The sequence below is a fragment of the Lipotes vexillifer genome, unplaced genomic scaffold (genome assembly GCF_000442215.2).
Source record: "Lipotes vexillifer unplaced genomic scaffold, Lipotes_vexillifer_v1.1 scaffold591, whole genome shotgun sequence".
Classification (NCBI taxonomy): domain Eukaryota; kingdom Metazoa; phylum Chordata; class Mammalia; order Artiodactyla; family Lipotidae; genus Lipotes; species Lipotes vexillifer.
The window spans coordinates 1,632,637-1,645,049 of NW_006791954.1; the positions used below are offsets into that span (position 1 = coordinate 1,632,637).

At 40.9% G+C, this 12,413-nt stretch overlaps 1 protein-coding gene across 1 annotated transcript in view; it reads left to right on the top strand.

Annotated features, from left to right (window-relative positions):
• Window positions 1–10,810, top strand: part of ZNF652 (zinc finger protein 652) — a 62,442-nt gene extending 51,632 nt beyond the window's left edge. The window contains exons 3-6 of the mRNA XM_007465086.1: window positions 962–1,109; window positions 1,469–1,584; window positions 2,037–2,181; window positions 9,800–10,810. Coding sequence (XP_007465148.1) covers window positions 962–1,109; window positions 1,469–1,584; window positions 2,037–2,181; window positions 9,800–10,311 — 921 coding nt within the window. The 3' untranslated portion in view covers window positions 10,312–10,810. The remainder of the gene's footprint in view (window positions 1–961; window positions 1,110–1,468; window positions 1,585–2,036; window positions 2,182–9,799) is intronic.
• The last annotated feature ends 1,603 nt before the right edge of the window (window positions 10,811–12,413 follow it).

Here is a 12,413-nt window from a genome sequence, read left to right on the forward strand (position 1 = left end):
GGCGGACTCTCAAGCACTGCGCCACCAGGGAAGCCCCAGAAGTATTTTATTTTGATACGTGTTACGATAGCCTAGACTAGTGATGATCCATAATACAGGGAACTAGGCAGGACCGCCTGTGTCTCCTACAGATGCCTATGTGAGAGATCTGGAGCTGGGCTCCCCGGGAAAAGGGAGGATGAGACCAACAGCTGAGGGGTCATATTAAATTCTGCCAGGGGGAAATGTTTAATAGAGAAAATTAGATTTGGGGAAGTATAATAAAATCTCAATAATTTGTGTCAATGAAAGCTCCAAATGCATTCTCTAAGCTACAAAAACATTGTTATATTTCTACAGATATATAACCATTAATGTATGCTTTATCTTGTTTTTATTTATGTTAATTTAAAATTAGTTTGTATTCTCTGGTAAACACGTATTAACTGCATAGTAACCCATGTGTAGGAAACAGTTGCTCTTGGTAATCCATATATTAAAAAAAAAAACTTGGAAGTTCTTTTCAAAGGTATAATGCTAATTCGATAAAAGCAGTCAGTTCTTTGACATTAGTGGAACTTTCTTTTTGCCTTACTTTTTGCCATTGTCTTCATACTCCCAAAGTGTCTCTAAAAAAATTCATCTTGGAAAACAGAACATAAGGATGTTGGTGTTGGAATCTGGACTCCGTGGATTTGTTTGGATTCTGGCCTGTGCCACGAATCTAAAGCACACCCATTTCATGGGACTCCCCTGGTGGCCCAGTAGTTAGGACTCGGCACTTTCACTGCCGTGTCCCAGGTTCAATCAATCCCTGGTCAGGAGAACTAAGATCCTGCAAGCAGTGCAGCTTGGCCAAATAATAATAATAATAATAATAATAATAATAATAATAAAGCACACCCATTTCAGCTGCCAGTCAGCAGGCGTGGCTTTCTGGAAGCTTCTATAAGTAAAGATTATTTCTATTTATCCTGCTCAGTGTGTTTCCTGTAATAAATCATTCAAGAAACTCTGGTCCCTTCATGAACATATCAAGATCGTCCATGGATATGCAGAAAAGAAATTTTCCTGTGAAATTTGTGAGAAGAAATTCTATACCATGGCTCACGTACGGAAACACATGGTTGGTAAGTTTTTTCTGTTGCTTTTCTCGTACACCTATAATTTTCCCTTGTTTTTTGGTGTGTTTTATACTTTGGATTGGGCAGGATATGAAGAACTGCCTTGTTTGAATCAGTTTTGACTTGTTGAAACTAAATACAACATGTCTTCAGTAAGCATCAGCAAGTTGGATGGTAGAGTCTTCCACACCCAGGTTTCTTTTCAACATTGTTATTTTTTCCTTCAGAACTTTGCCGTTAAAGCCTCACAGATTAGAGAATAATCAATTAAGATGGCATGACCACCTTACAGTAGGACATATCTCTTTTCCCATTTGAGCCTTTTGGTGGACTGTTTTTGAGTATAAGTGCATTCTGTGTTGCAGCACACACGAAAGACATGCCATTTACCTGTGAAACCTGTGGAAAGTCATTCAAACGCAGTATGTCACTCAAGGTGCACTCCTTGCAGCACTCTGGAGAGAAGCCCTTCAGATGCGAGGTAAGGCATGTGCTGCCCACCAGGCCCAGGCATGGGGGCTGGTTTATGTTTACGTGGTGAGCCGTGGGAGAGAGGTGTGCCTCATGCAAGGCACAAGGCTGCGTTTCCACAGAGCCGTCAGACCCGTGCTCTGAGCGTTGTGTTATCTCACTGCTGGATAGAGAGTGGTCATTTTTAACACAGAGTTAATTCATTTGGGAATAACACGTGACGAGTCACTTTACTTTTCTCCGCAATTCAGAGAAGTTAGATATACTTCAGGGGAAATTATTTGGGAAAATTTCCCCTTTTATTATAACTCAGCTACAGAAATACAGCAGAGCCCGATAGCTGACACAAGCAGGTTCTGTTTTTGAGTATGAAAAAATATACCTAATCTCAGGCTACGTAGGGTGGGCGCAGGTAAAGCTGCTATGCTTGGCATTCAAAAATCTCCACTGTGTCCAATGCAGAACTGTGACGAAAGGTTCCAGTACAAGTACCAGCTGCGCTCCCACATGAGCATCCACATTGGGCACAAGCAGTTCATGTGCCAGTGGTGTGGCAAGGATTTCAACATGAAGCAGTACTTTGACGAACACATGAAAACACACACTGGTAAGAACTTCTTGGGAAACGTACAGATGTGTCTCAAGCGCTTGTTAATGACCACCTGTGAGTCTGTTTACTTAAAGTCCTAAGCCACGAGTCTGCATTCTAAGTGCAAATTCCACTTTACATAAACCTGATATATAAAAATACAAATGTATAATACCGAAAAGTTAGGCTTTCATAATTTTGTTTTATTTAAAAGAGGATTGTTAGTGCCTTTTAACTGTGGGTTCCTTCAAGATGAGGGACTCTTGACTTGGGACACAGGATCTCCTGAAATGGTATGAAACTTGTTGTGCCTATGTGGGTATGTTATTCTCCTAAGGAAAGGGTTCTGGGTCTTTAAAAAATGGAGGCCATTTTTTTGGGGGGTGTTTTATTTGTTTATTTTATTTTTGGCTGCGTTAGGTCTTCGTTGCCACGTGCGGGCTTTCTCTAGTTTCCATGAGCGGGGGCTACTCTTGCGGCGTGTGGGCTTCTCATTGCAGTGGCTTCTCTTGTTGCGGAGCACAGGCTGTAGGCGCACGGGCTTCAGTAGTTGTGGCACGCGGGCTCGGTAGTTGTGGCTTGTGGGCTCTAGAGTGCAGGCTTGGTAGTTGTGGCGCGCGGGCTGAGTTGCCCCGTGGCGTGTGGGATCTTCCTGGACCAGGGCTCAAACCTGTGTCCCCTGCATTGGCAGACGGATTCTTATCCACTGCACCACCAGGGAAGTCCCTGAGGACATTGTTTTTAATAGGATACCCTCTCAGTATTCTTAAAGTTTGATTGGATTTTATTTACCAAAATTCACTACTTTTTACGAACACATCCATCAAATGAGTTTAAGTAGTATTTTAACTACATTGTGTTTTCAGAGGTATATGCTTCATAGCGTAGATTTGAGTCTTGAAAGCATTGGATCACACAGCCTCCAGGGAGCTAGTTAGAATAATAGCCCCCTGTAAACACTGGGGCATTGTACGTCTGTCTTATCTTGACGCTCTGGAATTAGCCGTCTTTGCACAAATTGAACAGTGTGAAACATATTTCAAGTTTCTAAATAAAATCTAATCACAGGATTCTAGGTTCTGTTAGTCTACAGAGTAGCAGAGCTAGAAAGAACCACAGGAGAGTATCTTGCTTAGCCTGCTTAACTAGTGGTGCGGAAGCTCTGCCCGTAGCTGGGCCTCTGTAGTTCCCATCTCTATTAAGTCCAAAGAAAAACACCTGCCTGGTGGGCTTCTTTCCCATTCAGAGAAGGACCTCTGATTTCAAGCAATAAGCTAGAGGAAGAGCCATGAGAGGAGTTTAAGTAAATTACATCTCAAAAGGTAGTGATAACTTTGGAGCCTAAGTGGATAGCAGGATATGTCAGAGTATTTTACCAAATTCTCCTCTTAAAATCTGGTGGCTCTTGGATAGGCTCTTAGTTCTGAGTCGCTTTTAGGGTGCAGTTTTTTGTTAATTCAGCAGGAAACTATGGAACTAGACAGAAAATAAGTTTTTTTGAAGGCAGAAGCTGTGTCACATATACACACAGTGCTTGGCACATAGTAGATGCCCAGTAAATGTTTGTCACAAGATTGGAAGGAACCTCCACCACTTAAGCCTCTGTGCTCACCTTCTCTTTTCTGCCCGTCTCCCTACGCTTCTTTCTCCCGGGTCCCCCCTCTCTCCTCTCCTTCTGCGTTTCTTACTCTTTCTTCTTTCCCCTTTGTCCTTCTTTCTTCCTTCAGACCCTTGAATGTCCATAATATGAAACTGAAGTGTACATTTTGTGATTAATGTATAAGTTGAATAAAACTTTATGTTAAGTATTCTTCTTTGACCAAATAGGCAAGCTGAACATTCCCTGTTTCTTCTAAAGGAATACAGCCACCTAGATTCACTTAAGTTTTTACTTTTCTCATTAAAAGTAGCAGTACATACGTATTAAAGTATATTAGAAAACATGAAAATTGAAATGATCTACAATCTTATCAATGAGAGATGACTACTGTTAACATTTTAGCACATATTTTTTTAATTCTATAGTTTCTTAATATACATATAGATACTATGCATGAGTGTTTATACGTTCATGTATATAGTAACAAAACAAAAGTTGGGTCTTTACGCTCTGTTACAACCTGCTTTTTATTTTACTGTATTATGTCATTAACAGTAATATCATTTTAATGGTTGTATAATAGTCCTTCTTATAAATTTGCTGTAATAATAGCCATCATTTATTATGCACATATATTGCTGAGTACTATCTTAAATACTTTACATACATTATCTTATTTAATCAGTATAACCTTTACAGTGGTCCTGTTAAGGATGTTATCTCTATTTTATTTAGCCAGTTCCCTTTTGGACATTTAGATGATTTCTATTTCCAGTTTTTCTACTGTTATAAATAATACTGTGACAAACAACTTTGTGGCTAACACATCCATGGTTATTTACTTAGGATAAATTCCTAGAAACGGGATTACTAGGGCAAAGGGATGTGTGTAGTTTTAAGACTTGGTGGTATGTATTGCAAAATAGCCATCCACATACACTCTTACCAGCTGTGCACGAAAATACCCATTCTCCTAACCCTATCCAATGCTAAATAAAATCATCGTTGAATTAATAGGTGAAAAATGGTTTCTTACTGTGTTAATTTGCACTTAATTGCTAAGTAAGATTGACCTTTTTTTTTCATATGCTTGTTGGGTATCAGTATATTTTCTTTTCTGAATTGCTTGTGCCTTTTCTGTATTCCTCTTGCCATTGCAATGTTTGGCTTTTTCTTATTGTTTATGATAGCTCTTTATATATATAGCTCTTTGTATATATTTATATATATGGGACCTTGTTTAACACCGACATTAAAATTCTTTTCCCTGGTTTGCATCTGCCTTTTAGTATTGTTTGTAATGCTCACACTGGGAAAGCGCTGGATGGTGGAGTTGGACAAACCTGGCTCTGCCACTCACTAGCAGTGTGACCTTAAGTGAATTATGCAACCCCTGTAGGCCTCTGGTTCCTTGGTACTAAGTAAGGATTACAATAGTACCTGAAAGGATCCAAGAAGGGTTAGCTTTTAAAGAAGAAAAGGGATAGGTCTTTTAAGGCTGGATGAAACCACGTTTAGAGTATGTTTTGGTGGGGGTTAAGGCCATTGCAGGAACTGACATTGATTGGGCTGTTTCTTTGCAGTTAAAGAGAAGTGAGGTAGATCTTATCTAGGGAAGCCGACCAGCCCTCAGGCAGGGTTTCCTGGGATGGTGTGGACATGGGGTGAGTTCAACATAGAATAATCGTTGATTCTCTTTGTACCAGGCACAGTGCTAAGTGCCGAGGAATACAGGATGAATTAAGACCTGTTTTTTGCCCTCAAGGAGCTTACAGTCCAGTGATAGTGATGATGATGATGATGATGATGATAACAGCACTAAAATGCACTGAATGTCTACCATGTACCAAATACTGTTCTAAGCACTTTCCTCGAATTTCTAACTTATCGCAATAACCCATTGTTATTATCTTCATTTTTCAGATGAGGCTCAGAGAGTAAAGAACTTGTCCAAGGCAGTCTGACTCCAGAAACACATACTTAGTTATTCTGATACAAATTTAATGAAGCAAGTAATAAAATGAAGGGATACGCAGGACATCATGAGGGCAAAAAGCACCATCCCAGAGTCTGGTTCTCAGCTTCCAGAATTTGTCAGTGTGCCCAAGCAGATGAGGGTCAGAGGGATCGAGCTGTGCTAAACAATCTTAATACTATATAAATAAAGTTGCTAATTTACAGTGAAAAGCCTGAGCGACAAGTGGCTCCGAACTCTTACGTTCTTTGGTTTGAATATTGTTTGCCTGAAATAAATTTATATTAGAAGCTAAATTATAATCACAGGATCATCAGGGACAGAAAATTACAGCAAAGGAAGGTAATCAAATGATCTTAATTGTGAGTACCATCCTTCATGGAATCCAAGAAGCCATGAGTTTTAAGACAAACCTCATTTATATTATCGCTAAGAAAATGCTGCAAATTAAAGAATGACACGTCGCCGATTGTTATGGTATATGTCAGTTTCACAGATGTAAATATTTGGGGCGAAATGCGTGTCTTAGAATTAACTAATATTTATTTATAAATATCAATCAAGAATCTACTACTAAACGGGGCTACTGTAGCGAACAAGACTGAAATGGTCCCTAGATTCACAGAGCTTACAGTCACGTTGGGGTGATAGGCATGCATGACAGTGGTTTGGTGATGAGAGCACAGTAAGTACAACTAAATGAAGTTGGTTAGAGTTTGATGGATTGGGGGAGGAGGGGAGGCAGGGAGTACGATAAGACACGATACTGGAGAGCAGTAAGCAAGTACCGCATCACAGAATGAGCCATGTAGAAAAGCTTGAGCTTTATTCTGAGGACAGTGGGACGTTCTTCAGTGGTTTTAAGCAGAACGTGACACATCTGAAAGGTCGCTCTGGCTACAGTGTGGAGAGTGGATTGGAGGGTGGGGGGCAAGAATAGAGATGGTGAAACCAGTCGGGTGGATATTGCAGTAATCCAGGTGAACGATTGTAATGTGACGGTAGGCCAGATATACATATTTCTGATGCTGCTCCAGGATGTTCATAAGCAGACTGGGTTGCTTGTGTTCATTGGCCAGGTCACTTTTTCCTTTGAAAGTTCAAAAGACAGCTAACTAGCCAAATTCTTGCTCTTTCTATCTTCCCTGCAGATTCTGTCTTCATTTATTATGTGCATTCTTCAGACTCATTACAATACCGTTTCTTATAATTAGGGTAGCTTTATCTGTATGTAACAATTAGGTTACATCATAAGATGTATTGACATGTGTGCTTTCTAGTTACCTTGATGGACTTAGCTGTTCGTACCTCCTCCAGCCACCCATTTACCAGCACTTCCTTAGAGTGGGACATTGTGCAGGTGGTTGATTTCAAATGTTACATTTTGATTTTTCCTTGTTTCAGCCTCATTGTAATCTTACCTTGAGGTTTCAGGGAAACCTTATCGTCAGTCATTAGCACAGTTAGGAGATGGGGCCTAATGAATAATGAGAGTTAGAGTTGGGTGGGTTTGTGGGTTTATGTCTGGAGTAACAAATGTGGAAAATTTGGTAGGACATCAAGAAATGGATAAAAGATTACTAAGTAGTTAAAAGATTACTAAGTAGTTAAAAGGCAAATCATTACAGCCTAGAAGACTACAAGTGAGAGATGGATGATGAGAGAGATCCAGGACTGGATCCAGGTTTGAGCACATAACAGAAAGTTACATGTCCATACATTAAGTAAATTGTCAATAAATAAACTGTCTAGTGAACCTAGGAAGTGATTAGTGAATTAAGTGGAGAATGTTTGCTTGTATTAGTCTAATAATTCAAACATTAGGTCCTTTGGCTCTGGTTCCGCATGGCTGTTAGCAATGAAGACTGTTAACTCTGGAGAGTCGAGGAGGAAGGGGTCAAGGGGATTGATAGGTTATCAAACAGGTGTGCTTTTAAAACATTTTATTATACAAGTAAATCATGTTTATTTTAGAAAACAGGAAGTACATATAAGCGTCAAAAATAGAGTAAAATGTCACTGATAATCCCATTATCTAGAGATGATCACTGGTAACATTTGTTGTATTTTTTTCCATATGTTCCTGCACGTATTTTTCATTAAAAATGGATAATACCATGCATACGTGTTCATAACTTGCTTGTTTTACTTAATAGACTATAGATAATAGATTATAGATGTTCATGTTAATAACTACATTTCTATACTTTTATAATATTGTTTTTAATGGCACTCTCCATTAGATGGGTATACCACAACTGATTTAATCAATTCCATTTAACATAGAATTTGAAGTTTTTAATTGCAGGAAATGGATTAAAAGGAAGGAACACAAGCCAGTACAGAATTTATCTAGAAAGATGAGTATGAATCACAGTGAAGAGCCTAGCAGTGGCAGTGATTGAATAATGAAAGGTAGGAAGATAAAAGAAATATTATAGTCAGCAAATAGTACCAGTAACTATGGAGAAAACTGATCCCTCCTGACGGTTCGATTCAGTCTCTCATGGGAAGTGAGGAAAAGTCTGGCTTCCATGGAAGGAGGCAACAGGAGATGTCAGTTTTCAAAGGCAGAGAGAAGAAATAAGGACTACAATATGGATAAAGAGGAGTTTGCTCATAGTGTTAGAAGGAGTCCCAAAGTGGAGGAAAACAGTAAGAAAATAACATTCCTTTGTGTGTTCAGGAATGCACAAAACGTTGAGGTGTAAAGTGCTGTTGCTTTACGTGTCTGGCGCCAGACTGCAGAGTTTTAAATCCTGCCTCTCCACTGGCTGTAGAACCTCCAGCAAGTTTCTTAATTTCCTCATCAGTAAAATAGGGATAATAGCGTACCTACCTCATAAGGCTGTGAGGATAACCAAAGGTTAATAAGGTGTCAAGGGATTAGAACAGTGCCAAGCACACACTAAGACTCCATGCACAACAGCTCTTATTTATACAGAGTAGAATAAGGACACCTGTTAGAAACAAAGGGAGTAATCATTGAAGTGAGAGCAAACTCTTGTAGCAGGAGCTACAGTAGAGATACAAGCGACATACACTGAGCATTGGTGAAGGAATTGATAAATACAAGCACATGGTCGCTGAAGCACACATAGACAGGTATTCCACACCGCACCACAGCATTCTGGATGAAGTGACCATGGACGTGTATGTCCAAACATCATTCTGTTTCTCCCTATGGCCTGGGGAGAGAGGCAGGCAGACATAGCATAGAACTAAAGCAGTAAGTCCAAAGGAAAGTTAGGAAGTTTAAAAATCAAGCCCTTAGAGCCCAAACCTAATTTCCTCCCTAAGTGCCCTTAGAACTAGGGGGTTTTGTTTCCTTTTTGGCTCATTTCCCCAGTGGTTCTTCACCAAGAACAGTAGCCTGCCGCTCAACCCTCCCCACACCCATGGGCATTTGGAAATGGTGTGGGGACATTCTTGATGGTCAGAATTTCTCGGGGGCATATAAGTATTCTGGCGCCAGGACCACTGAGCGCCCTTCAGGTGTGCACACAGCCCCACGTAATGGAGAGCCGCCTGCAGAGAAACGCTGTGGTGCGAAATCTGTATTGTAGGGTGAGTCAGTCCAGAATTTCCCCAGATAGCAAAGTGTAAGCCGCATTCTAAGGATTATGTTCGAGTAGACGTGCGGAGACTTATGTCCTCCACAAGACATTTTCGGCAAAGTCCTCCTCTGGGTTGGAATGTCAGAAATTGCTCCCAGATCAGCTCGCCTATGCTCAGAGGCAGAGAATCATCTGTGGGCTTGGTTCCCTGGAACGCAGGAAAGCCGTTTGAACACTTCTCCCTGTAGGATGTGGAAGATCACTACTGTGGAAGCCTTTTTTGTTCTTTTAACCGAGCCCAGATGGTAGGTTGTAAGTGAGTTTTAGTTGTATCCGCACCTTTTTGTTAAGTCCCAACTTTGGGGAACTCTTTTATGACTACTAGAATATAATATGCCATGAGAGAGAGGAGTGGTAACGTCCTTGTTTAGTATGAGGAATAGCTGGGGCACATACTTGCCGCCTAGTGTGTTAATCCTGTTTTTGTGTCTGTGTTCGTCTCAGGAGAGAAACCCTTTATCTGTGAAATCTGTGGCAAAAGCTTCACCAGCCGCCCGAACATGAAGAGGCACCGCAGAACTCATACAGGCGAGAAGCCCTATCCGTGTGATGTGTGCGGCCAGCGGTTCCGCTTCTCCAACATGCTTAAGGCCCACAAGGAGAAGTGCTTTCGGGTGACCAGCCCCGTGAACGTGCCGCCTGCTGTCCAGATCCCACTCACAACCTCCCCGGCCACCCCAGTTCCTTCTGTGGGGAGCACCCCCACGACCCCCGCCCCTCCCATCAGCATGAACCCCGTCAGCACGCTAACCCCTCGGCCCATGCCCCACCCCTTCTCGCACCTTCACATCCACGCACACCCTCACCACCCACACCACCTTCCTATCCCCCCAGTCCCTCACCTCCCCCCACCTCCAGCTCTCTTTAAGAGTGAGCCTTTAAATAACAGGGGCCAGGGTGAGGACACCTTTCTGCGGCACCTGGCAGAGAAGAACGGTTCAGCCCAGCATCACTAACATCCATCTCCTTAAATGTGTTCTCCGCGAGTTCCGTGCCCCGGTGTGAGTTTGCAGAGTGGGGGTTGGTGAGCGTTTCTGTAGCTGTCAGACTCTCCTCAGCCTCCACCAAGAGCTTTGTCATTGTCTTGGTGAATCAGCACATCCGGGGGAGTGGACGAGAAGACCTTGAGCTCACGGAGGGAACTGTCGAACCAGGGAACCACCGAACTAAAGCCCAATTTGCTTGCATTTTCTGGTGACTTTTATAAATTTCAAATACTCAGACTTGTGGAATTTTATAATTTCATATCAGCTGATGAGGTATGCTTGCTTTTATATCCTGGACTTCTCCTCAAAGAGGGGACAGGCCTGGTTTCCTTTGTACTAATCGGGAAGGCTGTGACATTAATCCAGAGCATTAATTGTATCACTGTGTATCGTAACATTCTTTTCAGCTTTTGGTGCTGGCTTCAGAGTTGAGCTAGCCATGTTTCACAGTATATCAAGCATTATAGAGAAAGACAGAAATTTTCTTCTTTGTGTAGCTCTCCTAATGCGCTCTTTATTTTACTACAGAAATTATTTTAGAGTTTTTGTATAGACTTCTTTAGTAGTCTGTTTCTAAAATGAAATTGTATTTCAATAAGCAGTGTAATTTTTTCAGTGTAGCTGGACCTATGTTGTAAAATAGAAAAAAATTTTATAATCATCAAAATGTGATTCTTAAAGATGCATATAACTTCTATAGTTCAAAGTTATTCTTACATCCGTACAACTCAAAGGTGCTTCAGAGACTAGATGTATCTGAAAGGGTCTCCAGACCAGGTTACTGCGAAAATGAGGTTTTGCTTTCGGAATCTGGCATAAGTCCTTGGTAGTTTTTTAATCTCTGCTTAACACTCGGGGGCCTGTTAGGCTCATGGACATGCTGTGTCCTCCATGTTTCGTTCGGTTCAGTTAGTACGTTGAATGGAATGATTTGCAGAGGGTTGAGCCTTTTCCAGGGAGGTCACCTGAAGCTGGCCTGTTTTGAAAATCTGAGTTAAGCTGTTCGCCGTCAAGAGGAGGAGGTGGCGGAGGCTGTTTCCTCTCAGTCACGTCTCGCTTCCCCCAGAAACGTCTTCAGGTTCAGCCTCTGTGGGACGACCAACTGAAGTCTCCTAATACACTGCTCACTTTAAGGTTGCTTTATTTTTCTAGAATTGTCACAAAAAGATAAAATAGTACACTAAAATCACAAACATGTTGCTGATAGCGGCTGAGAAATTTGGATAAGAACACAAATTGGTTATGACTTTTAAAATGTCTCTTCTATCCGTGGATGTAGTCACAACTTCGAGCTATTCTAACACAGTTTAAATTGTAGTGAGAGAGAGAAAACGACGTTTTGCTGCCCTGTCCTCTGCAAGCGATGTTGTGATAGCAGCCTTCTTGGTGATAAGGAGAGCCGCAAATGGGGCAGGTTTGAAAGAGTTTGGGTAACTTCTAAAGAGCATGGTCAGTCAGGAGCTCATTATAAGAAAGGCTGAACAGAAGGGCTGACAGATTGGTTATATCCAATTTATCCAGACTCAGTGTAGCTAAAAATTTTGTGATTTTTCATCTCAGCGAACTGAGTTTCAAAGCGAGGTCTACTTTCTTTCTTTCTCTCTCTCTCTCTCATTTTTTTAATCTTGAAATTTCTTCATTTTTCTTTCCTCCAGATTTTAAATCTTTGCCTGAATCAGAACCCTGACTTTTATTTATTTTTTTATTTTTAATATTAAGTGTGCAGATAGACTTACAGCACTTTTCTGGCTGATTAGCTCAGTGGTAGGAAAACTGGAACTCTTTCCATTGAGGTTAAGTCCCTGTTTTTAAAATATCGCATTCTCTGTTAGCTAAATTTTGGTTTAATATTTCCAGATTTTTTCCTTCTGATTACTTCCTTTGTCTTCTATAATGAGCATAGGAAAATTTGGGAATGAGGCGGAAAAGTATCTCTAGACATACTTTTCCTGTTTCTGGATGTAACTTCTAAGGAATGTGGTTTTAAATATTTGTATACATTCTTTGAACACTCAAGTACCCAAACCAATAAGAAAAGTTAATTCCTTATTTATGACTGTTATATCTTTAGT